Source organism: Chlamydotis macqueenii, chromosome 20 (genome assembly GCF_036417535.1).
Source record: "Chlamydotis macqueenii isolate bChlMac1 chromosome 20, bChlMac1.mat, whole genome shotgun sequence".
Taxonomy (NCBI): Eukaryota; Metazoa; Chordata; class Aves; order Otidiformes; family Otididae; genus Chlamydotis; species Chlamydotis macqueenii.
Window position 1 is genome coordinate 2962567 of NC_141575.1, and position 25137 is coordinate 2987703.

The 25137-nt window shown below is 37.5% G+C and overlaps 1 protein-coding gene across 3 annotated transcripts in view; it reads right to left on the minus strand.

Annotated features, from left to right (window-relative positions):
• Window positions 1-213: 213 nt before the first annotated feature.
• CAMSAP1 (calmodulin regulated spectrin associated protein 1) overlaps window positions 214-25137 on the minus strand; it is a 35870-nt gene continuing 10946 nt past the window's right edge. For 2 of the 3 annotated variants that reach the window (XM_086763827.1, XM_086763829.1), the window contains exons 3-19: window positions 17108-17370; window positions 16755-16916; window positions 15849-15929; window positions 14829-14861; window positions 11497-11638; window positions 10397-10536; window positions 10201-10297; window positions 9626-9803; window positions 8821-8915; window positions 7966-8050; window positions 5157-7593; window positions 4056-4192; window positions 3757-3965; window positions 3568-3670; window positions 3089-3204; window positions 2740-2858; window positions 214-2413 (exon numbers count right to left, since the gene is read on the minus strand). In XM_086763827.1, coding sequence (XP_086619953.1) covers window positions 2111-2413; window positions 2740-2858; window positions 3089-3204; window positions 3568-3670; window positions 3757-3965; window positions 4056-4192; window positions 5157-7593; window positions 7966-8050; window positions 8821-8915; window positions 9626-9803; window positions 10201-10297; window positions 10397-10536; window positions 11497-11638; window positions 14829-14861; window positions 15849-15929; window positions 16755-16916; window positions 17108-17370 — 4700 coding nt within the window. In that variant the 3' untranslated portion in view covers window positions 214-2110. The remainder of the gene's footprint in view (window positions 2414-2739; window positions 2859-3088; window positions 3205-3567; window positions 3671-3756; window positions 3966-4055; window positions 4193-5156; window positions 7594-7965; window positions 8051-8820; window positions 8916-9625; window positions 9804-10200; window positions 10298-10396; window positions 10537-11496; window positions 11639-14828; window positions 14862-15848; window positions 15930-16754; window positions 16917-17107; window positions 17371-25137) is intronic. The other variant, XM_086763828.1, reaches the window with a different exon arrangement.

A 25137-nucleotide genomic window follows, 5' to 3' on the forward strand; every position in this document is an offset into this window, starting at 1 on the left:
TTAAGTCACCTCCCAACTTTCTGAAAGCCTTTTGCTCAAATTCTTGCACATTGCAATCAGGGCCAGGAGAACCAAGCTCTTGTCATGAAGTTATTACAGTTATTTACAGGTGAGGCTTTCTAAGAGCACACCTAAACACAGAATGGCACATCTTTAAAGCATATTAGTTCTTTGAGAGGATGAAGTGTCACAACAACAAAAGTACACATGAAATAAAAAGGAAATCAGTTAATGATTTTTATTAAATTTCAGTGTTTCATAAAATAAATATGGTATATAATATCAAACAGTGAGAAATAAAGCACAAGCATGAAAAGCATGGTAACAAAAGTTACACTCATGACGGTGTTTAATACTTAGCACTTTAGAAACCATAAAGCCTTTAATTATTTACAAGCAGCAAACTATCTAACATAATTTACAAAGTTGCAGCAGCCTAGTCAAGGAGTACTGGAAGGGGAAAAAACGGACAGACCGCAATGGAAGACCTTCACTTTGCTCTAGCTAGTCAGCACTTTATTACGTACCCTACGTTCCCCTTATGTACACAACTCGTCGTAACTTCCATCATTCTCAAAGTTTAATAATTACACTGTATTGTATTTTAGAGCTCAGATCATCTCTAGGATAGTGTAGTGCCTTTTGCACTAAGAGATATATATTCAAGTAACACTTCAAATAAAAGTAAACATGTGCAAACCAAAGTTATAAGCCTACATGACCCTCAGGTAGTAGTGTCAAACTGGATGCAGCAGGCGCACGTTAGCAGATTAAATTAGGCAATACCTACAGAAACCTATTTTGAAATCTAGCCAGGCCCAAAAATGAGAAATGGAACTATTAAAAAAAAAAAAAAAAAAAAAAAAAAAAAAAGGAACTGAACTGCAAATATACCCTGTTACCACAGACAAAAATTTAATCTGCTGAAACACAACGACTTTTAAGGTCATAACTCAAGATTTAATATTTCAACATGAAAAGAAATCCAAGCCATTCGACTTATCTGGGCTTTTGAAACAAATGCAAATGTCTCTGTTTAAAAATCGCTTTTACATGAGAAAAACAAATCAATATATATTAATATATCACCCAAAATAATAAAAAAAAATAACACACTCTTCATTTTAGAGCATGCTGCTCATTCAGAATAAAGACAGGACAAAGAAAGTAGAATTACATTTCATGATGTAATAAAAACATTAAAATTTGTGATCATTAAGTGCACCATCGTACAGGAGTAGCGTGCTCAGAGTGGAAATGTTCTATACCTACCAGGATCCATCTTTATTAAAGCAAACAAATCTTTAGGACACTACCTGAAACTGAAACCAGTAATAACTGTGCTCCTTTCAGCTCGCCTTAAGTTTCAGTCAGGCATATTCCAGCTAGTAGCACCTGTATGCCTCTTCATGATTGTATTCCAGAAATCTTTACATCTGCAAACTTTTTTTTTTTTAAAAAAAAGACTGGCTTTTGCAATCCTTGCAATGCTTATCCTAAACACATACTGCAAGTAAACTCTGTTCTGAGCAGCGCAAGTTGGGGCTTTTTTCAGAAATCTGAGAGCTGGACTTAGGTTGGCAGTAGATACAGTACAACAATTTGATGTATTAAACAGTTCCTCAAAAAAGTCTGAAAGGAAGATTTCCCTAAAGACTGTTTAAAAAACCAAACCAAACCAAACTCAAAACACTTCACCCAAGATCTGTTCAATCCTTCTACTGAAGTTCGGAGCTTGCCAACTTTAAGAACGTCAGGGAAAAGGAGGGAATGAGGTGGAGAGGAAACAGAACTAAATTATTCCCAATTTGTACCGATGAAAAGCTTCAAGTAAAAGATCCACTTGTTAAAGATCTTGCTATGCGCACAGTCCCTCATCAGTTGAAAGCCACAGTAGTTAGCATTGGGTGTAACAGCAGATTTATCATTCATAAAAAACACTGGCAATGTTCCTTCATTCTTTAATGACTTGCATCCACGGTTTCTGTTTAGAAGCTTCTTAAAAAACGTTTATGGTTCTGCACATTTCATACCAAACCGGAGGAAAATGGTAAACATGTCTTCTTTCGATGCAATCCCGTTCAGCAATCTCCTCCCCGGGAACTCAGTGTCATTTACGAGTCTGAGTCTTCTTTGGCACTGCAGGTCGCTTGGCTTGCCACAAGTGGTTGTGAATAGTGAGAGCATCCACGCTGACGGACATGGTTTTGGCTGGAATCACATTAAATTGTTTTCTGTCCGAACTGTACTTATAAAGTTTGTCAATCATTTTCTTGGTGATGCTCTTTGGCCCTGTTCCAGTCAGCTTGTAGATTTCTTCAGTGTCAGGATAGTAGCAATAAAGTGCTCTGAACTGGCAGCCAGCATCACGGAACAGAATGATGTAGTGGTTGGCATCACATTTTTCCAGTTCCTGCATCAGAAATAAACCAACATATACGTAGATTGTTCACACTGAAAATTCTCGTATTACAAAAAGCTTTACGCTTTCACATATAAATAAGCATTTAAAGTTTTTGGAAACACTAGATCAGTAACTATGATTTTCAGTCCTTTCTATAAATTTTGAGTTGAACTCTTAACACAGGACCATGTTTTCTGTAAGGGAGTAAAGGATTTTCAACACAAGCACATTTTAGGGAACGGCATTCACTACAAGGCATCAGTGGGACTATGAACTGAGCGTTACAGATACATTTTATTGTGAGTGCATTAAACTACTAAATTATTAATGTTTACCTCTAGTATCGAGTTCTTATGTGGTTCATTCACTTTTCCAGCAAGACAGCAATGAGATATAGCATTGTGAATGATGGGCTTGTTTGATTTGCTGCTGGGTTCCTTAAATAATTTTGGACCTAAGGAAGAGAAATAAGTAAAATTATTTACTCTACTATTTATGAACATTAAGTTTTTCATTCATCAAAACTGGAATTAAACCTTTAAATACTTTTCTACAATAACTTGCTTTCAGCGATATGAAACAGAATACGCTTGACAACTTCTCAAAAATAATGTGTCACATAAGTATACCACAGCTTTATGACCTGTTATTCGTAACAAATGCTCAGACTAAAACAAAAGTCACCTGTGTACTCTGCCACTGAAGCAATAGAAGATGCTGTTGAAGCGTTCTCCCAGTCTCTTTCTGTGTTTCTGCTAGGATTTCTGCTCAGTATTGGTAAGGACTCCATAGATTCAACTCTGTTGGGGGAAATAAAAAGACATGCCAAGATTTGGGGTTTCCCCCCCCTCCAATCTCAAATAAATTCACTAGTTGCTGGCCCTGAACGGAACAGGCTATTGTCCTTTTTCCTTCCCCAAAAGCAGTCAGGCATTCTCCCTGCTAGATTATCAAAGCAAAATTCTATTATTCCTTTGGGAGAAAACGAAACAAAATTGCAAGTTTGTACAGAACATCGGAGTTGGCAACCACATAAAATGGAAGACGAGTTCATGAATTACTGTTGTGCCTCCATGCCAGTGAACTGAAGCAAACACCACTGAATCCCAAACCTATTTCATAACATTTTCAAAAATAAATTTACATGAAGCTTATGTCTCTACCTCTGAGAAGGTGTGCCACCAGAGTGTATACTTTCAGGTTCAGTTGTCGCTGCTGAGGCCAAAGACAGACTGGAACCAGACTGAGCGCTGCTCAAATTATCAGCTACAAAATAAAACGGAAAATGTGAAACACCTTTTGTTAACGTAGATTTGCCGACTCAGTGAGGGCAAACAAATAAAAATTCTTACGTGTGGAAGAACACTTTGTCCCTGAATCACTGTAAGATTCTTCACGATGAACTGACTTTGGCCTGGGTTTTTTGGGCTTTGATTTGGGCTTTCCAAGCCCTTGCTCCTCCAAAATCTGCTGCTGTTTTTTCCTTAGATATTCTTGCTTGATAAGTTCTCTTCGAGCCTTCTCTTCTTCTTTCCGTATTCGGTCCTCCTCAGCTTTGCGACTGAAAAACAAACACAGTGTTATATTCAACATAGAATAATTTTCCTCATCTTAAAGATAAAAAGAAGTATTCTTTTCCACATGTTCTTACCGGGCTTCGTCTCTTTTTTGTTCAACTTCGGCCTCCAACTGCTGTTTCCGAATCCGAGCCTCCTCAGCTTTGCGCTGCTGTTTCAAAAGGAATGCTGCACGTTTTTTTGCAAGCTCATCCTCTGCTTTCTGTTCGTCCTGCAAAATTCATAGGGATGAAGAGTTTTAAAGAATAGAAGAAAATATATAAAGCTGGACATCACAAGATTGCTGAGGATTCCAGGAAGATTCTAGGAAAACAAGCTATTACGAGTGCAAATCAGAACTCTATTGAACTTTTTGTTGCTAAAAAAAATGTAAGATACAGTTTTAGTGTTCTCTTAAGCATGTGCAGAAAAAAAAAAATAAAAAGGAGGGTTTCATCTTACTCTAATTTGTTTTAAGTATGCTCAATCATCATAAAACCTTCTAGAACTGCGAAGTACAATGCAACTACCACGTGGGCTAGGATGGCCAGCACAATTAACCCCAGCATAACAATAACCTTTGAGTCAGTCAACATTAATCACACCATCTAAAACCAGAAGCTAAATTCCCTGAGACTGAGACAGTCCAGCTCAACTAGGCTGTAACAGTAACTTCTTCCAACAGTGCACTAAAGTATCTAATTTTTCACTGACTCTCAGCTCGCTGACAAGTTTTAAAACCTGTTCAGCAGGCTTTTACTAGATAACCTGTTTTCTGTCAGAACCGTTTCTTTCAGTTGATAGAGGTTCACAGAATGCTGGGATTTCAAAATGGTAAATTCTTCCCTTGCATTCTGTGATTTTTTTTGTGCTACGTATTTTACAACATGACTGTATGTGTCTGTTTCTCAGACAAAAAAAAAAAAACAAGGGAAAGAGAAGAAAAGAAAGATTAATCCTGGTTCCTAGTAAAGTTAACAAGAACCAGGATTTCATACTGAGTCAAAGACATACAAGAGTCAAAAACTCTTTTCTCCATCAGCAATTCTTTTCCAAAACAGTTTTTAAAAATCCTAATATTGCAACCAAAACGTACCGCATTCCATCAGGAGACTGAAGAATTAAGTGGACAAGAATAGTTCTAACGCTGGGCAAATGTGTAACAATAACCAGATACAGAAAGGCAATATATTTACCTTGAAGAAAAATCCCACACCAGACTTCTGATCACCTTCACTAATTATATCCGTAGAGCTATCCTGGTTTTCGAGTTCTCCTTCATCCGGAGCTTTTAAGTCAGACAAGTCCACTTCAATGAGATTAGCCTTGCTTCTGAGTGGCTCATCCACTGGAACATTTTCTTTTCCTGAGCCATCAGAAGAATTCAACCCTGTTTCCTTGAAGCTGTTATTCACCTCTTTGCTCATTTCAGAAATAATATTTGCATCTTTGGAGGTGGAGAGAACAAGTGCCCGTTGATTACTCTCATCATGAAGTCTATAGGTATCAAAGAAACACTTTTCTTGAGAACCGTTTCCATGGTCAGGACTACTTTCCAAGCTGATTTCTGTTGGTGTTTTTGACAAGCTATTGGATGGGAACGGTCTTAAATGTGGTAAGGTTTCTAGACTTGGTGTTGGGGTTTTAACACGTGCTGAGTTTTGTTGTCTGTCTTTAGTGACTTTCAAATCAGCTGGTCTTCCTGATCGAGGACTCCTTCCTTGACCAAATCGAGGTGGTTTACGAAGACTGTTCATTCCAGTTGGAGACAAGGGCTCAACAAAATGAATTGACGGTTTTACCTTTTGGTCCTGAGAGTTACTTCTGGTTCCTGGTGTTGGCACTGATGGAGATTTCATAAGTAGTTCCTGTTGCTGAGAAATCTTTAATATAGCCTGCTGAAGTGTACTGATTGTTTCATTTAGTTTTTCAATAGAAAGATCACATTCATTTATATCCACTTCAGTAACGTTGTCTTCTAGGAGGGCAACAGAAATAATTTTACTTTTTTCCAAATCATGTATAGCAGCAGTGTCTTTTGGTTTATGTTGCTCAGCAAAAGCTAGGCTTTCTTGCATTTTTACTTTTGCTACTTCTTGAGAATCGTTAAGCATTTCTTCTCTCTCCTCCTCCTTCACAAGAAACTCCTCAGATTTGGAAGCCAAAGAAACTTCATCTAAGTCTTCACCATTGTGCCGAGAATATTCTTTTGCAAAATGTTCTGGTTTAAGAGGCTGTGGAACATCAGGAGATTTCCCTTTTTTAACAACATGCAAGAAAGCTGCCTTGCCCAATTTTAGTCGCTGCCTTGCTGATAAGGCTTCCATCTTCTTCTTCTGAGCTTCTATCGCCCTTCGTTTCTCTTCCAACTGCATATGAAGCTGCACCAATTCAGAAGCTAAAAGATTAACATTATCTTTATTTTGCCTGTTGGGGCTTTGCTCTCGCTTTTGTTTCCATGTGGTCAGTGGTGCTGGGAAGCTTTCTGATCCATCTGGCGTGGTCTTTTGTGAACTACTTGTGCTGGACTTTGTTTCATAGCTATTAAGCCTCTGAAGCTTTCGTTCTGCGAAATTGGTCATTCGGACACTGCCACTAGCCATTGACACACTGCTAACTTGAGAAATTGTACTCAAACATGGGCTGGAACGCCCACTAGCATCATCCTTATCTTCATGTTCTTTTACCTTCATATCTTCTTGCAACTTTGCAGATTCTTCCTCACCAATGTATTTAGTGACTATAGGATGGTCGTCTATGACTACCAAATCCTGTTCAGTGTCTTCTATGTCTAAGAGATCTGAATCAGAGTCCTGTCTCACCATAGTCCACGTAGTATCCGGAAGATGCGAATTGAGACTTTTCACATAACTTACGTTGACTTTACTTGCTATGTCATCATCAGATTTAGCAGCATGGAGAAAAAATCCTCCAGCGGATAGCTCCTGAGCAGAAGGATCTAAACTGCTACTAGCCAAAGGTCTGGAAGGTTCTAAACCTGTCTCCACCAGTGCCACCGAATCTACAGTACTAGGACCTGCAACTGGAGTGAAATCAGAACTAGAAATTGGAGTAAAAGTCCTATTGAGGTCATGCTCACCATGAGTGCTGTTCGTTTTCTTGCGGATCAAAGGCAAGTGTCCTTCATTTAGTCTCTTTGCAGTAAAACTCCTTTGCTTCCCCTCCCCACATTCATCCTCTTTATTGATTATCTGCTTTTCCTTTGCTGGTTTTAGAATGGCAGGCATTAAAGGCTCCAAGTAAAAACTGTCCGGTTTGCTTTCGGAAGTCTCGCTATTTGTTTTTGAAGACCATGCAGTTGCAATTACACTGGGCACCCTGGCTGACGCATTCTGCAATTCAAGATCACCACAGTTTGGCCTTTCTTCAGATCTGATTATTGCAATCAGCTCTTCATCTTCATCCTCAATTTCAACATTGTTCAGCAAGCTCTTCCCATTAGTTTTCAGTAACGGAGGATGAGGCTGATTTTTTGGAGTTACATTAACAATATTTGAAGCAAGACTGTCTTTGCTGATTGATCTAGCCAGACTAATGCTGTCACCAGACCCAGGGTCCACATCACTACTGGCGGAATGATGAAGAGCAAATGGTGTTGGCTGAGACAGAGGCCTAGAAAAGATAAGATACGGTCTACTGATGCTTAAGCACAAAGAGTTACAGCTTGTTGAACTAAGGACCATGACATAGACAGCTACAATTTTTGCTCCATTTGAAAAAAAGTATCTTGTATCAGAAGTGACCAGCAATACTACACAGCAGCTTCAGATACTTAAATTTTCAACAGTGCTTACTGAAAATCGTGTTTAAAGTATTTTCAATTGCAATCCTAAAATCAGTCACCTCTGAAAATGTACATTAAAAGAAAACAAAATTAAGCAAGACTCAGTCTAGTTCTAAGGAAGTGATACCACATTACTACAATGAAATTGTCGCAGTATGCTTTCATTAAACAGAACTTTAATATTTAAATGCATCTGTTACCTGGGTTTCCTCTCCGGCCATGCAAGAACTGAACCTCGTGGCTGCCCATCAACACGGGTCAGAGAATTAGAACGATGCCGATGACCTGAAATATTTTTTGAATTGTTAATGGTTTAGAAATGAGTCTCTAAACCAGCACTTTTCCTTTACTTAACAGCAAACATAATAAAATTTTTCACCAAGAGATGGCAGTAGAAAATAGATTTGCTCAAGTATTAACCAAGGACAGACTGATAGTTCAAGTCCGAGAAAGTGGACAATGGAAAGTGACCACATATCCATATCTGACTTTTGGATTTCCAAACATGAAACCATTTAAAAAAACCAGTCCTGCTTGTGCTTGCATGTCGTTAGAGCCCAAGCAGTTGGAATGTTTAGTTGGTACCTTAGCTGATAAAAGAAATTCTGAGCATCTCTGTGTAAGTATAAAACCTAGGTTTTCAGTAAATTAAAAAAAAATGTTTAGGCAAATTATGTCAATAATAAAGCGAGTTTGTAATTCTGGATGACAATTTTACTTCCTAAGACTTTTGCTAGTCTTATGAACATTTGACAACTGACTTTTTCCTTTCTTTTCACAGAATTGACATTATTATTCTTAATTTCTTCACTTGAGATTCTGAGAAATAAGCTTATTTGTGAGATAAAAAAACCTATCCAGTAACTTCCTCAAAAGATCTTCAAAATCTTTTCACGCAAAAATTATTTACTCAGACAAGTAGTTTGAGTAGTTTGGCTGACTGTAGTTTAATTCCATTTTAAATCATTCGCGTATATGAACTTACATTTTTATTCATTACTGTATTGACATTGATAGTCATTGCCAGTTGAAATACAAATTCAAAGTAGACTTACCAGGGCTGTCTTCTCCCTGTAAAGATTTTTGTTGCTTTTGTCTCAAAGGGAGCAGCGGATGGGAAGGGCTAAAGGCAGGGCTTCCTCCTTTGACACTAATTCAGAAAAGCAAAAAATCATTACTACAAGAATTTTTGTCTATAATGACAGAAGTTACAAAGTTGTGAAGTTACACTGGTAATAGTTACCCCCATCCTCTTTAAAACACAGTAACACATCATTAATTTTAGAAGTTACTTAGAGAAGAAAAGTTTTTCCCATGTAACAATACAGAAGTAAACCTACCACCTGAAATCAAACCGTTTCAGTTTCTAAATAGAGCTGACTTAAAACGTTGCTGGTGTAAACCACATTACAGACAAAGTAAAGGCTGAAAACTTATTGCTTGTCGTCAAACTTGGGTCAGCTGAAAAAACTTGTCATTAACCTTCTTGTACATTAGATCCTATTTAAGCTGGTTCTCATATCACCATTTACAGAATACAGCTAGCAAAGACGAGCTGCTTCAACAGTTTTCATGTTCCCCTTTTTTTTTCCAAATAGAAGTTAGACTAACTCCTCCTGTCATGCAGCGGCGACATTTACTGCTGGGGCTTATTGACATTTGCCAACCAAAGATCAAACATAGCACTGCAAAGTGTCTCTTTGAACTTGAGAATTAAGAACACTTCAGAGACTGAGTGAATTTGAGTTGTGTGCAGTTAGATTGTAGCAAAATCAGAACATTCAGCAGCAGAAATTCCTAGGACATCCAAACGGCAGCATAAACTGAAGATTGGTCTAAACAACATGACAACAGACTTACAGATAATCAGGCTCCTCAGGGTGCAGGTAGTACCTGCTGCAAGCTTCAGGGCCCGTCTGAACCGAGGGCTGCACGTCTGCTGGGCCTGCACTAGCAGGGCTAGCCATGAAACTTCGCTTAGTCGCATTGGAAATCGGAACAGGGGGACGACTGCTCTTCTGCTGCAACACTGTTTTAACTGTGCATATATTTATGACATTAATACAACTTATACTGGCTATTAAAGTAACAACACAGAACAGGGAGTTTTCAGATTTCAGTACATTAGAAGGCAAACTTCACGACACAACACTAAAATGAAACCTTAAGTACTGGTCTTTATTTAAAATATGTAGCTTTCGATGACTTTAACGGAAAGAAAGTTACAAGTAAATAATCAACAGTTTTAGGGACAGAACTCGAGTGAATCTAGGACTAGCTTTCCTTTCAATCTTACTGCTTTTAAAGATCCTGAGCAAGCAAAAACTTGGAGTAGAAATAAAACTCCAAAGGAAACATCAGTGAGCAACAGTTTCATTCTAATATAAGTATTTTTTATATACCATGCTAACATTTATCAGGAGTTAAAAACTTACCATCTTTTATTTCCTGAATGTCTCTTGGTTGTACAAAGTCTGGTTTGACATTCTCAAACCACCAGAAGAGTTCCGCAATGAACACCATTACGTTAGGCTAAAATAGAAAAAAAGAAAAAAAAACACACTTCATAACAAAACACTTCTGATTTACCCACATTTTATACAAAAATATATCCTTCACTATGTTTCTTACCTTTAAAACCAAAGGAGCATATAACATGTCCTCCAATGTGAGGTAAAAGCATTTGTTTAGATATTCATTTGAGAATTCTCTCAAAAGCTGAATATTATAGAGGCTGTCTGCAATTGATGTTACCTCCTTCAAACAAATATCTAGAAAGGTGAGAAAGATGAGGAAGTTACGACACTATTCCAATGTATTAACCTTCTATCCACAACTAACAGAAACACTACATACAGGAACTTCACAGACCACTTATACATCATCATTTAATATTTATTGGCTGCCAGTGACATTTCTCTACCTGTTAAATATCAGAGAGATAGGAAAAGGAGGAAAAAACACAGAGATAAAACAACATCAATTTTGCATTCATTTTGGAATCCATATAGGATTCTGTCTATCACAGCAACAGAAAAGGTAAGCAGGCTACAGAGAACACACATAATGACAAAATACAAAAGCAATTAAACCCAGACATCTTGATTTGCAAACAATAAAAGGTTACTCCTAGGATTCACAGTGTTGGTTCCTTCTGAAAACATTCAGGAGCTCTGCAAGGTACCACATATCTGAGAATTTAAAAATCAATACAAAATGTTGATCTGTAGAATTAAATGCAACAAGGACATTGAATTTTTAAGAAAAACATTTTCTGGGAAAGAGAACTCATGTTTGTAATGCTGAAGACTGACAATTGCTGAAGACTGGGAGAAACTATTTTAAAATCTAGATCTTAAAATGCCAAATTATGTACTCCTGTTGAATAACATGAGAATTATCAGCTAACAGTAGCAGACATACTCCTCTTTTATGGTCTACTGAAACCAAGCTCAGTTATTTGAACAAAGAAAGCCACATTACCTAGATCTATAAAAGAAAGGATTATTTTGTAGCTTGTAATACACAGAGCAGAGCCTTCTAAATACAGTAAGTTAAAAAAAGGTTACTTTTTAAATACACGGGTGCGGATTCCATATGTGACCTGACTAACTTGCGGTAGTCCACTACCTATTAGATGTGTTGCATTTTTATGTGATACTGTATTTCTAGTTCAACGTTCAAAGACTGAAGACTATTTTTTTTTTTTTTTAGAAACCTTTATTACATACCATCCAGTTTCATGTGTTCTGGACAATAATAGTGTATCACAGCTAAAAGAGCAGCACCATCACTACCATCCTTCATCAAATCTTCAAGTAAAGGAAAGTAAGGTAACTGCCTGCTTGAAAGATGGTCTCTTCGGTAACGCACCTAAACAAAAGAAAACAAGTGTTCATATGAAGCTAAGTAAGGAAGAAAAAAAAAAAAAAAAAAGGAATTTTTGTTAAGCTGTGAAAACTCTTTACAGTGGATCCTTTATAGCATTCTGCTCTAAGTTAAAAACAATTTACAAAGTTATAATTTCATCTCTCAATGGAAGCCAATTCTGAAGAATACGGTGCTTCCCTGTGCTGCTAATTTCCTAGTTTAATCTAGACATATTAACTTATTACAAGCAATTTAAATCAAAATCCTTCCACACAGATGCATGAATGCAGCAGATCCAAAGAAAGAGAGACAGATAACTACATGAAAACACTGAAAGTTTGAGGGGAAAAAATCCAAAACCAAAACCACACAGAGCAAAAAATAATTCAGATGAGCTAGTGATTTCTCGTACATTACCTACATCCACAGACCTGCCATCATGTCCACAGCCAGCAAAGTTCTCTCAGAGAGATTCAGAACATCCTACGTCTGGCAAGCCAGCATACAATACTAATGTCGTGCAAAAGGAAAAAACATGGCCTTTTCTAAAAATGGTCAGCAAGAGGAGCAAACGGGCCTTTTCAATCAACTCTCCTTGATTTCAGTACAGGTCAACAGAACACTCATCTGCGAACAACCCCCAGCCTCACGCAATCCGGAGCATAGCTGAAGAGTAGCTAAAGCCAGTCAGCTAAAGAACGACTCTTGGCATTGCTTCTTGCAATTTTTGCAAGAAAAGTTTTTGTGTTGATATTTACTAAGCATTCACATGCTAGCTAGCCTAGAAGGCTGTATCTAAGTCTGAGCAGCAAAGTAAGCAGGCAAGCAAAAGAACAGTATGCTACAGAGCCTAGCAGAAATATCTTTCAGTGCTGGGAACAGATTCCTTTCACACTTCAGCGCACTAATATCACTTAGCAGCTGACTGTCGTGACTGATGTGCTGGCCTAACAGGCAGATACACAGAGAATATATTTAATAGTCAGAGGCAAGCTGGATTTTACCAATGGAATCATATGCTTTCCAAGACAATCTGGGAAAGCTCTCTACACAAACACACACATACTCATATGTGTCAATTTAGGATGGCACAGGCTGAGAAAAAAAATCTGTTCAAAGGAATGAAGATCATTTATAATCAGAGTAAAAAGAACCTGTTAATTTATTTATTTGGCACAAATATAAACATGTTATGTTAAGCTTCCTCGGCAAAGGCAAGTAACTAAAAGCTATCTCTACATGCTAATGCTATTTTTCCTGTCCTTTTACCAGGTGCAAATTATATTTTTTCCCCAGCCTGGAGCACTCCACAAATACGCAATGGAATGTGAATCATACTGTACCACACGAGCATATTCCACTGGTTCCAGCATGCAGTGCGATATGGCATGCATCAGATCAGGCTTACACAAAAAGAAATAGTGAGATATATGATGGTGATTATTCAAAGAAGAAACAAATCAAATGCATTAGCAACATCCATTATGCACTGGAAATGTGGTCATTAAGTCTGATAAAATAAGTATGTACACTAAGGTGAACTGGTTAGCTTAAAAGATTCATCATTTATCCACTTAGTCGACACTAAGCACACTAAAGACAAAATTCAAAACCTTCTTTTTAAACTTTAATTCCTCCTGTATTTAAAGAAGATACAAATCTTTCCTTTCTAATAGGCTTTAAATGGAATTTAAGCCAGCTACATTCCACACTGAGAACTAAAAATCTGTAAGAATTTCTCATTTATTTTAGCTTTGGTGAAAAAACAAATTTATCATCAAGCAGGTTTTTTTTATGGACTATTTTTTTTCTCAACTATTATTCTGATAACTATTCAAGTCTTTTCTACTGAAAATTTTGAATTCTTTCTTATATTCTAAGCCGAGGTTTGTGGCTTGTTACCCCCCAATGCATACAATTAATGACATTGGTATGCATTAAAGTGCAGAAATGGGTGCTACTGAAAGAGATTAGTCTATATTTAAAAAAAAAAAAACAAAACAAAACAACAAAAAACAATCACAAAAGAAAACACAGAAGTGACACGGTGTGACAACTACTATGGAGACTGCAAAATCTGTCAGTAAACCAGTACAATCTAAGTGCTACATGAGTAGCAGTGAGATAATCTCTATTTACTCCTTCCTTTATTACCAACTTCCTCAATGATAGTTCCTCAATTCCATTCCTGTAGTTCCTTCTACTCTCACCAGGTTGTCTCTTCAAACAAAACATAAACCTACTCAGCTTCCTCGAAAGGCTATCAAACATATGCCTCAAATACAGGTGCGACCTTTAAGCAAGCTAGAATGCAAGTGATAAGCACCAGGTCAATACTTCGTTACACACTGGCGCAGGTCGTTCAACGAGGCTGGAAGACAGAGCTCTGTCACAGATTTCATTAGCCTGCAGGCCCCCACTCAAATTTCCTTTATTTCAGACATTTAAAGTTTTTACTGTGGTCCATACATTTGGTTCAAACAAATGCAGGATTATGAGGCAGAGGAATGGGACTGAGCTCTCTGTGGAATGTATATTCCATTGTCACACTTCATTGTTTAGGTATTTTACTCTGGTATGTAAACTGCCTTTCCTTCCATTATCCCAGCTTCAGGCTCATTAATTTAGCATACAATTCCAGCAACTGTCACAATGAGTCCAAACCGGTTTCTCAAATCTTCTAACCCCATCTCAATGAATAACAGTGTTCTGGTTTTGACAGATTTACAAACCTGTGCAAGAGCAGGTGCGCGAGCAGTGCAAGAGCGTTATTTAACGAACTACTGTAAACATTTGGGCATCTTAACTGTGCATTCAAAGATTAAGCAACCATTTAAACCGACCAGCATTTATATCACCTTAGTGCTGTGATCAATGGCCTACTTACAACAAAAATAGTAAATACAACCATTTGAACTGTTGTTAATTCTCTAGGGTTTTTTTTTGCTGCTACTCCTTATCCCTCACTCCTGCACTGTGGAAACCATTTTGAAAAGCTGTAAAGTGATTATGCTGTATGCTGTACAGTATGCAAAGATGATGTTATGAAAACGAAGCCTGATGACCCAAAAGCTTACACAGGTTTTACTTTAAAGACTGTCTAAGACGCATTGCAATGGAAGCAGACACTCTGAAGAAATTTTAAAAGCCATGATTTTGTGGATGACAACTGGTGTAGAAGTAGTTCACTTACAGGTACTAATTTCCAATACCATTTGGAAGGAGACTGCTCAGGAAGCAAGGAAAGGAACGTAGGAATAGGAAAGGAACATCAGCAATGCAAGTTAAAAGCAGCAATAGTTAAATGCACTTCAGCAATAAACACTTTCATATTTCAGAGGGGCTGTAGCCTAGAAATTTAGATTTAAAAATATTTAAATGAGACATAAAAGTCAATAGAGTGTCAAATAGTTAAAGGGATTCTTCAGACAACGCAGCAACTTGTAAACTAAACAGCTCTTTAGCCCCTTATTGTTGAAGGATATTCTTTTACATAAAAAGCACGTAAAAAAACTTTTGCCACTAACATGAAAGTTAAATAATTGTGCCTTGTTCATATGTCACACTTATCTCCTTTGCACAGCAATGCCAATTTGAGGAAAGAAGATAGCAGTTTTTCTTAAGGCTTCACTGAATCATAAATTGGGAGCTCACATAGCTGAGATACGTTGTATCTCAGAAAGATCTATTTTACATTCTCCAGAAATGAAAGTGTACTATATTTTGCAATGGCAGTGCATTGTGATCTAATTTCAAGGGAAAAAGGTGGAAAAAACTACAAACACACACATATAACATTTGAATGCCAAGAATATACTTACTAAACAGAACTTGAATAAGCCTCTGAATACACATTAGACAATTAACCCATGCAAAATTAATATGCCCTAAGAGCTTTCAAAATATATAATATATATTTTGTGCTGTGAAAGTTGAGTCATATTTACCCATGTAAAGTTGACAGAAGTTATTTTAAGTTGAGAAAAGTAGTTTTAATCCAAATGAAACTTAAAGGAAATTCAGAAGATACCAGTGGGCTTGAAAGGTAAGGAAGGGCACTGATGACAGACACAAAACAAATGGCATGCACAAAATCTCAGGAGTTTTGAGGACAGGATGCCTCACATTTCTCTGACAAAGAAAATACTGAGATATATTTAAATCCATTAATCGGCAATACACAAAATCACAACTGAAGACAAATTTGTTTTACCTTTTGGTGCCCTGGACTTTCCATTAGTTGCTGTTTTAATTTAATCTCTTTCTCTGTAATCTCTCTCATTTTAAGGTTCACCTAAAAGGACATAGCATAGAAAAGATACTAAAATACATCTTTTTCTATAAGTTGAGTTTTCTTCTTCCTCCCCTTTCTTAATGGTCAATCCATTCTACAAACATAAGAAGTTCATAGAATAATGTGTTTCAAGAACAACTATCTTATTAGCACTAGCTATAATCACAACAAGGGAATCCTGAGTTTGCAAAGGAGATATTCTCCTTTGAACACCACTCTGTTGTCACTCAGAAGGGCTTCAGTAACTTAACCTCTACCCTTTGAAAGGTTTCGGTATTTCTGTTAACCACATTCAAGCCAGTCAGAATTAAGACTATCCTGTTATTTAACATGAAACAATGCTTCACCTAAAAAAAAAAACCCACCCAACTCTCACAGCAGCTTTTCTGAAAATAAAGAACCCAATTTCTACAGTTTTCCTAATTTAGTTCTTCATTATCTTCTTTATTTTAAAATTTGCCTTGAAAAATTTACCAGCTTTATTACAGCATCCCTAAGAAAACAGAAATTGCATTTCCCTGCTAGTCTGACTCTTTCCCAACGCATACGGAAACCTCAGGAAGCAAGAAGATGAAATTGGAATATGCTGCAGTAATAAGGCAATAAAATACCACTAATAATTATCTGGATTAGGAGGATGTTATACGAAAGTACCATTACATTTAAGATAACAAGTAATTAAAGCAGTTCTCTTCACCTGAAGTGGAAAAGATGATAGGAACGCACAGGTAAGAAAGACAGAAGGAAGACACTTATCAGAATCTTTTCAAAAATCTGAAAAGTGGCAATAGGAAACAGGCACATTTTTCTTAAAGTCAATTTTACCTTGTTAATCCAGAAAACCATCGCATCCTCCAAATCATAGGGCAGTTCTTTTGAGGCACTGAATGTAGAGAAACGCTTGACGCTAGCAACCACCTTTTCAATGCTGATCATTTCTACAGTGTAAGCCATCATAAGAGCATCAATCATCGCCATATGAGAACTCTAAAAGAAGAAAACAAGGAGTATTGAAAAACAAAATCCTTTACGTGAAAAAATATATATATTCTAACTGTATTTAAAATGAAAAATTCCTGAGGTTAGTGACCTAGAAATTAAGAGCTCTTCATTCCATTAACTATTTTAAATAGTGTTAAATAAAGAGAAGATCATTAGGTGGATTTAATTAAGCTAACCATTTTGATTGGTGCGCAGCCCAGATCAGATTCAGACACAGGTGTATCATCACCCTCCATGACGTAAATCCCTTTTCGAGACAGAGCCTGGATCACTGACTGGTGTCCCTGCAGAGCAGCCACCTGATCCCCCTTCAGAATGAGGCTGCAGACACGGCAGTACAGCTCGCTGGACAGCAGCAGCTTGATGACGGGTGGTTTAATGTGCTCTTGCTCATATTGATCTATGTAAAACGGGTCCTTCAGCTCCTCTGGGACGTTATCTGAAACAACAAAGTAATGTTTCAACAAGTGGTACCAGGAAGTGTGATCTGTTATAAACAAAAGTAAATATTTTTACTTTAATTCAAAGGTAGAAAAAAAAAAAATCAAGCACAAAAAAATACTGAATGTAATTAAGTCTTTAGTTTCATATTGCAATAGGTCTTTGTGCTTAAATTGTAATTAAGTACAGCATATACAATTGACTTCTGCCATATACATACTTCAGTGAAAATCCTATACATTACCAGGCAGCTTTCTCAAGATACCAGAGTCCTGTTCAAGAAAGGACATCAACACGGACAAAAGCCCCTCTTGTCCTTTACTCAGCTCTGGCTGTTTCCTTGAATAAAACCCAGCGTAGACAGAATTATACACTATCACCTCTAGTGATCTGTGCGTATTCTTAGTCTTTTTTTATTTGGAATTATAAATCATTAATTTAGATCACAGGCTAAAATTCTCTATCAGACGGGCAAATTTATTTATCTTCAAAGCAAAATGTACAGCTCCTTCAAGCAATCTCCCAAAACATCTCTCCACAGCAATTAAATAACTGCAGCGCTCAGCCACTAAGAGGGGCCAGCCAAACATTCTCAAACTGAAAAAGAAAACTAAGCCACCTATTTCTTGGTTCTAAACTGCCAAAGTTCATAGAACAAAGTATCTGACTAAAACCTTGAGCACTTTGCAGATAGTTTGCAAAATAATTGAGTCTCCAGTGAGCTGATTCTCTATTTTTTTTGATGACAAGAGCATTGAAGCAAACTATCGCAGCTTTTCAGTCTTTAAATAAAAATTAAAGCCTATGAAGCAAAACCACTCCACTTGGATTTGGATTCAACATGAATTTTAAACCAAGTCTAAAATTAACTTCTTTTGCAATGGCACAATTTCTGTAAGTTGTCTTACGATTTCACCAAGCTGTGCGTGGATCCTGAGTGTAGTCACTTACACACGTTAAAATTAACAACACAGAATTCTTCATCCTCACACATCACTTCTTCCCCACCAGTTCTGCCAGCGTTAACGGTTTCAACAATACAACACAAGGCAAAGGTCAACCAACTACAACAGTTGAAAGTGGAAGGAAATGCTGTTGTAAGCAATACTTTCCTGATATTATTGAAAAGACATAAAACAAGTTAAAAATAGACATATCCCAAAATAAATACTTCTACTCATGCTCAGTCATCAGACTAGAGGCTATTGATCTTCATAACAGCCCAGCAGTAATAACGAGAGTCTTCAACTCCAGGGAAAAGACTTTCTAGCCTCAAGTGTGTTGTCTTAATAGAAGCCCAACATTTCATAATTTTCAAACATAAAATTCTGTCTTTTGCTATCCAGTCGCTCTGAAGATCTTCCCCTGAAGTCACTTCAACAGTTCATGTTAAATACGTACAACTACAGTTAAAATAATTATTAATTTGGCAGCATATTTACTTTTCATTCAGCTCATTTCCAGAATAATTATATTTCCCCATTCAAAATAACTCGTATCCATAGAACATCTCTGAACTGCAAATAAGCCACACAGAATCTGTATACTGCAGAGCCCCTAATGTTCATAAAGAAGGGAAGCTGAGACAGAACGTTATTAATTACTTGAGCCAAAAGTACATCTCATGTAAATACAAAGTATGTAGTAAACCAGTGTTGTTGTAACAGCTCTAACAGCTACTCAGTTAGTCATACAGTACCAGCACTGTTTTTCAAAATGGAAAGCTCTCTGAAGCTTTTGAAAATTAAGATCACCATTTTTCCTTTATGTGACATTGAACGCTGCGATATAAGGACTATGTACTGAAGATGGTTGGAAGAGACACAATAAAACCCCGCTGGCACTATGTAAGTAGTACGTGTTAACGTGGGTGTCCATTTTTAGTGGAATGGATAATAAAAACACTTTTAATCTTCTTAACATTAGTCAACCTGACCTAAAATCAAAGTCTGTTGAAAGCTAATTCCATTTAATGGTCACCGCCACTTCCAGAAAGAGAAATAGAGCTTCCATTTCTAAAGACCGGGGAAAGATCCAAAAATCCAAACGCAAAGCAGCTCACAGAATTCAACGTTTTAGCCTCATTACAAGCAGCTACACCTTTAACAAAGATGTATTGCTTTATACTAGAATTATTTGTGAAAGGAAATAATAGAATACTAGCTCATAAAATATGCGTGAAGAAGTACGTTTCTGGTAAGAGCATTACAAAATGCAAATGCAAAATGTCTGAAATCTGAAGTACTGAGATGAGGGTTTAGCACGAACATCTGCCCTCCACCGGCTCACAGACCCCGCAGAGCAGGGTGACCGAGGTGACTGTCTGAGAGTACCGGCTGGACAAAGCAGCCTGACCTTCCTCCAGCGCAGCAGCTACCCACGCAGACCTCTGCAGCAGCTAACAGGCAGCTCACTTCAGACTGTCTTCAGGTCCCTTTTCCACACAGCAGACTGTGATTATTTTGTAGACTGTAAGTACAGAAAGCAAAAAGCGTTCTCTTCAACACCAACACACCCACAAGGGACACAACCTATTGCGTCGGGGTCTTTACACAAATTATTGACATAGAAGAGACTATTGCAACATGATGCTCAGCTTCCTGTGGGACAGGAGCAGTAAGACCTCCAACATGACTTTTCATTTAAGCTAGTAATATTTTAACGATTTTTAAAAGCTTTTTCTAGCAAAAAAAAAAAAAATGGATCTAGGTCTTAGTGATGAGATTCCATGTCACAGAAATCAATATAGTAAATAAATAAATAAATACACCTTATATCTTGGCTACTGTTCTTTCATCTGAACACCCAGTCAAAAAGATCTAAATTTTTTTTTCTTCTATACTGAAGAACCCTCTAACTTCATGTTTCTGACCTTCATATAACTGCTTAAGGACTGAATGGATTTGGAATGATCAGGATTAAAGATGTGGGGAGGAGGACTAACTTCTAGCACCAGGATTAATAATTTGAATACTATCGTAAGAAGTTATTCACAAACACGAATCCTCCCATAGTTGCAACTTATTTTACCGTAAAACCCTTGCCCAGTCTTATTTTCTACATCAGTATATACAACACTTCTGTCAGCTAAATTTGCCTGTGACAGAAAGAAACAGTTTGGTAACTAAAGATCCACAGAAATTTTAAGATCTAAAACCTGATATTACAGCTCTTGAGCTTCGATATAACTTTACTATTTAACTCAAATTTATTTCATACTGGACATAATCGTACTATCCACATGGCAGGCACAAATAATGCAAAAAGGATGCTATGTAAGTATAAAACTTACTGAGAAACTTCCAAATAGCATCATTGTAGACGTTTTGTACACAATGCAATTATCTCAAACAGGGTAATGCTGCCTTCCTAGACAGCCACAGATCAAAAAAGTGCTCTAATCGTGAGACATCTTCAATATTTGACATCTGCACCTGAAAGTGCAACATAAGAGACCTATCCTACCTTTCACAGCTCTGCTAATTATTCTTATCTGTAGTATAACGCCACATAAACCACTTGCAGCATCCAGGTCTGCTCATTCTCCAAAGCCCTCTTAAAAATATCAAAATTCCTACAGTGCCGAAAATCGTAGAAACATGTTGTCAGTTTTAGAACAATTATACACCACCAGAGTTAACCTAATGCTAATTTAAATAACACACGATGGATACACAAGCAGCCACCAGTATTACGGACAGCTTTTCTCCCCAGTTTTTATGGATCGGGCAATCTTCAAACGTTTCACACACTTTTTGCTTGCCTCCCTACAGAATGTGTCAATGCTCTTTTTGAAGAAAATGTCCCAGTCTTTCCAAGTCCCAGTTTCTATAAGCATCTTTTTCAACACCTTACTTTCATGACCTATAACTGAACTTCAGATGTTAGAAAAATTCCTTTCATTAAAATTTCAGATGTTAGAAAAATTCCTTTCATTACAATTTGTATTTTTATACATCTATGCTTTGGAATTGGGAAAAATCAACATGAGAAATTAACTTCTGAACTATAGCTACAAAATTTCTGCTCAAGTAATTTAACAAGTATACCAAAGCAAACCAAGACCAGTTAAACCTTGTCCTTTTTTTTTGCTCGTAAAAAGGTCTCTAATACCATCTTAATTCCCAAAGGAAGTCACTTTTATGTAACTATTGCATGTCATCAATAAGCTTGCAAACACCTTCTGTTTTTCCTAATGTGCTGAGTTGTTACCCCAGGAAAACGTCAGCATTACCTTCAAGGTAAGCTTTACAGCTGCCAGTTTCAGACAAACTCGGGTGTTCAAAAGACAGAAAGCTTAAAACCTACCAGTGTTTTTATAGTAACTTAAAACCAATGGCATATAACCTGATCATCACATCTGTGATGGCACACATCATTAATTCAGTTTGTCTTAAGTTTTCTATCAGGATTTGTTGAAGAATTTGTCACAGGACACTCAATAGCAGAGTTGACTGTACCTCTTTCACACATAGATTTTATGTAAATTTTATACCACATTATTTAGTTGCATGCAGTCAACTTATTAAAGAGAAAAAAAAAAAAGCTCATTTCCGCTGTTTCCCACCCTTACAAAAAGAAAGTACTAACATTGTTTTTCCAAGTTTCAGCAGCATAAACTCTGAAGCGCTCTTGCCCCGCTGAGCCTACTGCAGAGACACCTCCACCAGCTATTTTTATAAGAGATGAAGGACTCAAAAATAAACCATCATAATTTCTCACAAAGCAATTACTTTGGTCTGTTCCATCATATCAATGAGTTCTAATCTCTCAAAAAACTGTCAGTTCCCAGAATAAACCACTGTGTACAACATGGTTTACAGGATTACAAAAATAACTTCACTTGTAACAACAGTTATTGTCAGACTCTCCTCTCCTTGCTTTAGGGTAGGGACCACTTCTTTATCATCTCCCCTACAAAAACCCGTTGAAAGACGACTACCTGATTATGATTTGATAAAGAGAAATACAGCAATCTGAACAAATTTGATCTAACCTTTGAACTGAAGAAGTGGATACACCCCAGCTCTTATTTTAACCTCCAGAAGCATGAAGAACTGGTTTCACATGGAAAGAGAGCCAAAGCATCACGGTAAACAGAACAAAGCTTATTCAAATTCTGAGTAGGATTTCATCAGTATCTGTTTGCAGAATTATTTAGCACTGTATGGATATCCTCTAAGCCACAGATCACGAGCAGAAGCTACATGCGCTCGGCAACTAAGACCACCTGCATTATAACAAAAACATCCTTTGTTGGTTCTCAATACAGAACCGTATTATAAACTCCGTAAGTGACCTTAACATTACACGTGAAAATTTACAAACAACAGTCAGGAAAAAAAAACCAAGCTAAAGACTTTGTATCCTGCTGGTGAGAGTGACTGCGCTCTCATTATCATATCTTTTGATCAAGCACAAAGCCACAAACGTGGATGAAGTAGAAGAGACAAAATAATAATAAGGGAATTCTTCACCTCTGTAAACTTCACACAAGTAACAGTCAGTGTTTATGAAATGGGCATTATTAAAGAAACAAATGTTTAACTATTGCTTATTTGCAAAACACAACAGCTTGCTTAAAAATATTTTTACTCTGGACCTGAGAAGAAAGCTGACAAAGAATAAAAGCAGGGAACCCAAGGATTTAGGCAATTTAGCCCAGGAAACATGCTCACACTGCTCTACCGATCGGTACCTGTGGGCAGCTACTACGGGCCTGTAAAACCTTATTTAACAGGCAAGCGTTAAGTACTTCAAAAAAAGCCACAGCCTGCATTTCCCCTACACTGCATTGCATTAGTGCTTGGCTTTCCTGCCTGTACCTTGCCAAATGTCTTGCACTGATGTTAGCATTAAGTCTGGAAACTACGTAAAGCTCCCAACAAGTTCATTTTGAAAAAATCCAAATTTTACAAACTGTTTAAAAGAAGCAACAACATTTGTTACGGAAAGCTCACAGCAAGCTGCAACACTGAAAAACTTCCACATACTCCTTCTGTCTCTAAATTTTAACATCGTAACTGCAATGACAGAAAACAATTTCTGCACATAAATTGATGTCGTACTAACTAAATCTGCTGAGAAACCAAAATTTTTCACTGTCACTGTCTATTCTCCCAGGTTGTATCGAATGCAAACGTACTAGTTGTGTTGTTCCTGCTGACTGCTGCTGCTCAGAGCCCGAGGGGACAGCGGCGCTGAAGGACCAGGTCCATTTCCCTCTGCTCAGCTTTGTGCAGCGCGTGGCCCTGTCACTGCCTGGCAATCTGGTTCATTCCACTGACTGCGAAAAAGGGACCTCTCCCACGGAGAGCTTGCCAAGCCTCTCCAAACCTCCCACGCTTGCCTCCTGTGAACTGAAGTTCCACAAACTCGGTGGCACCCTCGCTCCTCGGCCACTTAAACGTTATGAATTGTATTTTCACACTGGCAGCAGAATTCCTTAAAGTGCACATTTGGCTTTAATCAAAGTTTGCTGATGAAAAAGATAATTCTGTTCTAATCCAATTCCATTCCCTCTAACTACCGTCTCAGCTAAAGGGACTTTATAATCTCAAGTGTATAGAGGGTTTCCAGATGTCCATGTACACACTTTCAGTGACCCATGACAGTACTCCCAGATTTATCTGGGGAGAGCAACGGCAGGCGACAGCAAATGGGGAAACACCTTGCTTCACAACATCGTTCCCCTCCGTCTTCTGGAATTCGGACAAGCAGCGGCGAGACCTCCCTCCAGAGTCCACCCGTGACAGCCAGGCAGCCCCCACAGACGGATGGGAGGAGCTATGGGCTTCCAGAAACCAACCATTCCGCCCAATTCCTATGCAAAACCAGGGATTGTCTCTTTAGCTGTATTTCTGTTGAAGAAAGTAGCTGTGCTCAGTTGTTGGGCTACCAAAATTCTCTCTTTTCACGGCCAGAAGTGAAAAAAGGAGGAATGCATCATCAAATGAAACAAAGCCCAAAGCAGGACTTCAAATCACATGTCATGCATGTTCTCAGTAATTTGTCCTTGAGAAAAAAAAAGAAAGGATGAAGAATTTTTCTACTTAGATGCGAGCTTAGATGTGGACAATTCAAACAGCTTATAACGGTAAAAAGAAAATACAGTTTCAGGTAAAACCTGCAGCGATGAATGACTTTTAGTAAGTCTACACTAGAATCGAATTTCTGTTCTTGACCATTCCCACACTTCAGCATGAGCTTAGCCTTACTCAGACGAAAATTAAATCCAGGATATGCACCAGCATTTGAAAGATTAAGGCACAAAATCATGTCAATTCCTCTGTGTCAATTCCAAATCTAGTTTGAGACAAACACTCTTTACTTGGCCATTTGAAGGCAGTTACGGAAGCCCTATAAGATAAGAATTACTTCAGAAGATAAGACAGTGTTTTAGTATTATAAACAAATAAGCTGTTGGGTTTTTTTTTCCCCATCAAATTGACCAGAACTAAGTCTAAAATAACAAAAAAAAAGCCCCCCAAAAACTTTCACTTGCCTGGTGAGATTTGATATAAAAAAATTTCACAACTGCTTGGTAGCTGCCCAAGACCCACTGATCAACATCCAGTATCTTAACACAAAAAGAAAACCCTGAGAGATGACAAGTAAGGTATTAAGTTCAAATATTATTCAAAACTGTAATCACACAGGAAACCTTTTTAAACCCATCTCTCTATGAATTAAAGAGGCTTATAAATTTCTAAGTATTTTGCAATGCTATTCCAGAAGTAATGGTTACTATGCAACCATGCCTTGC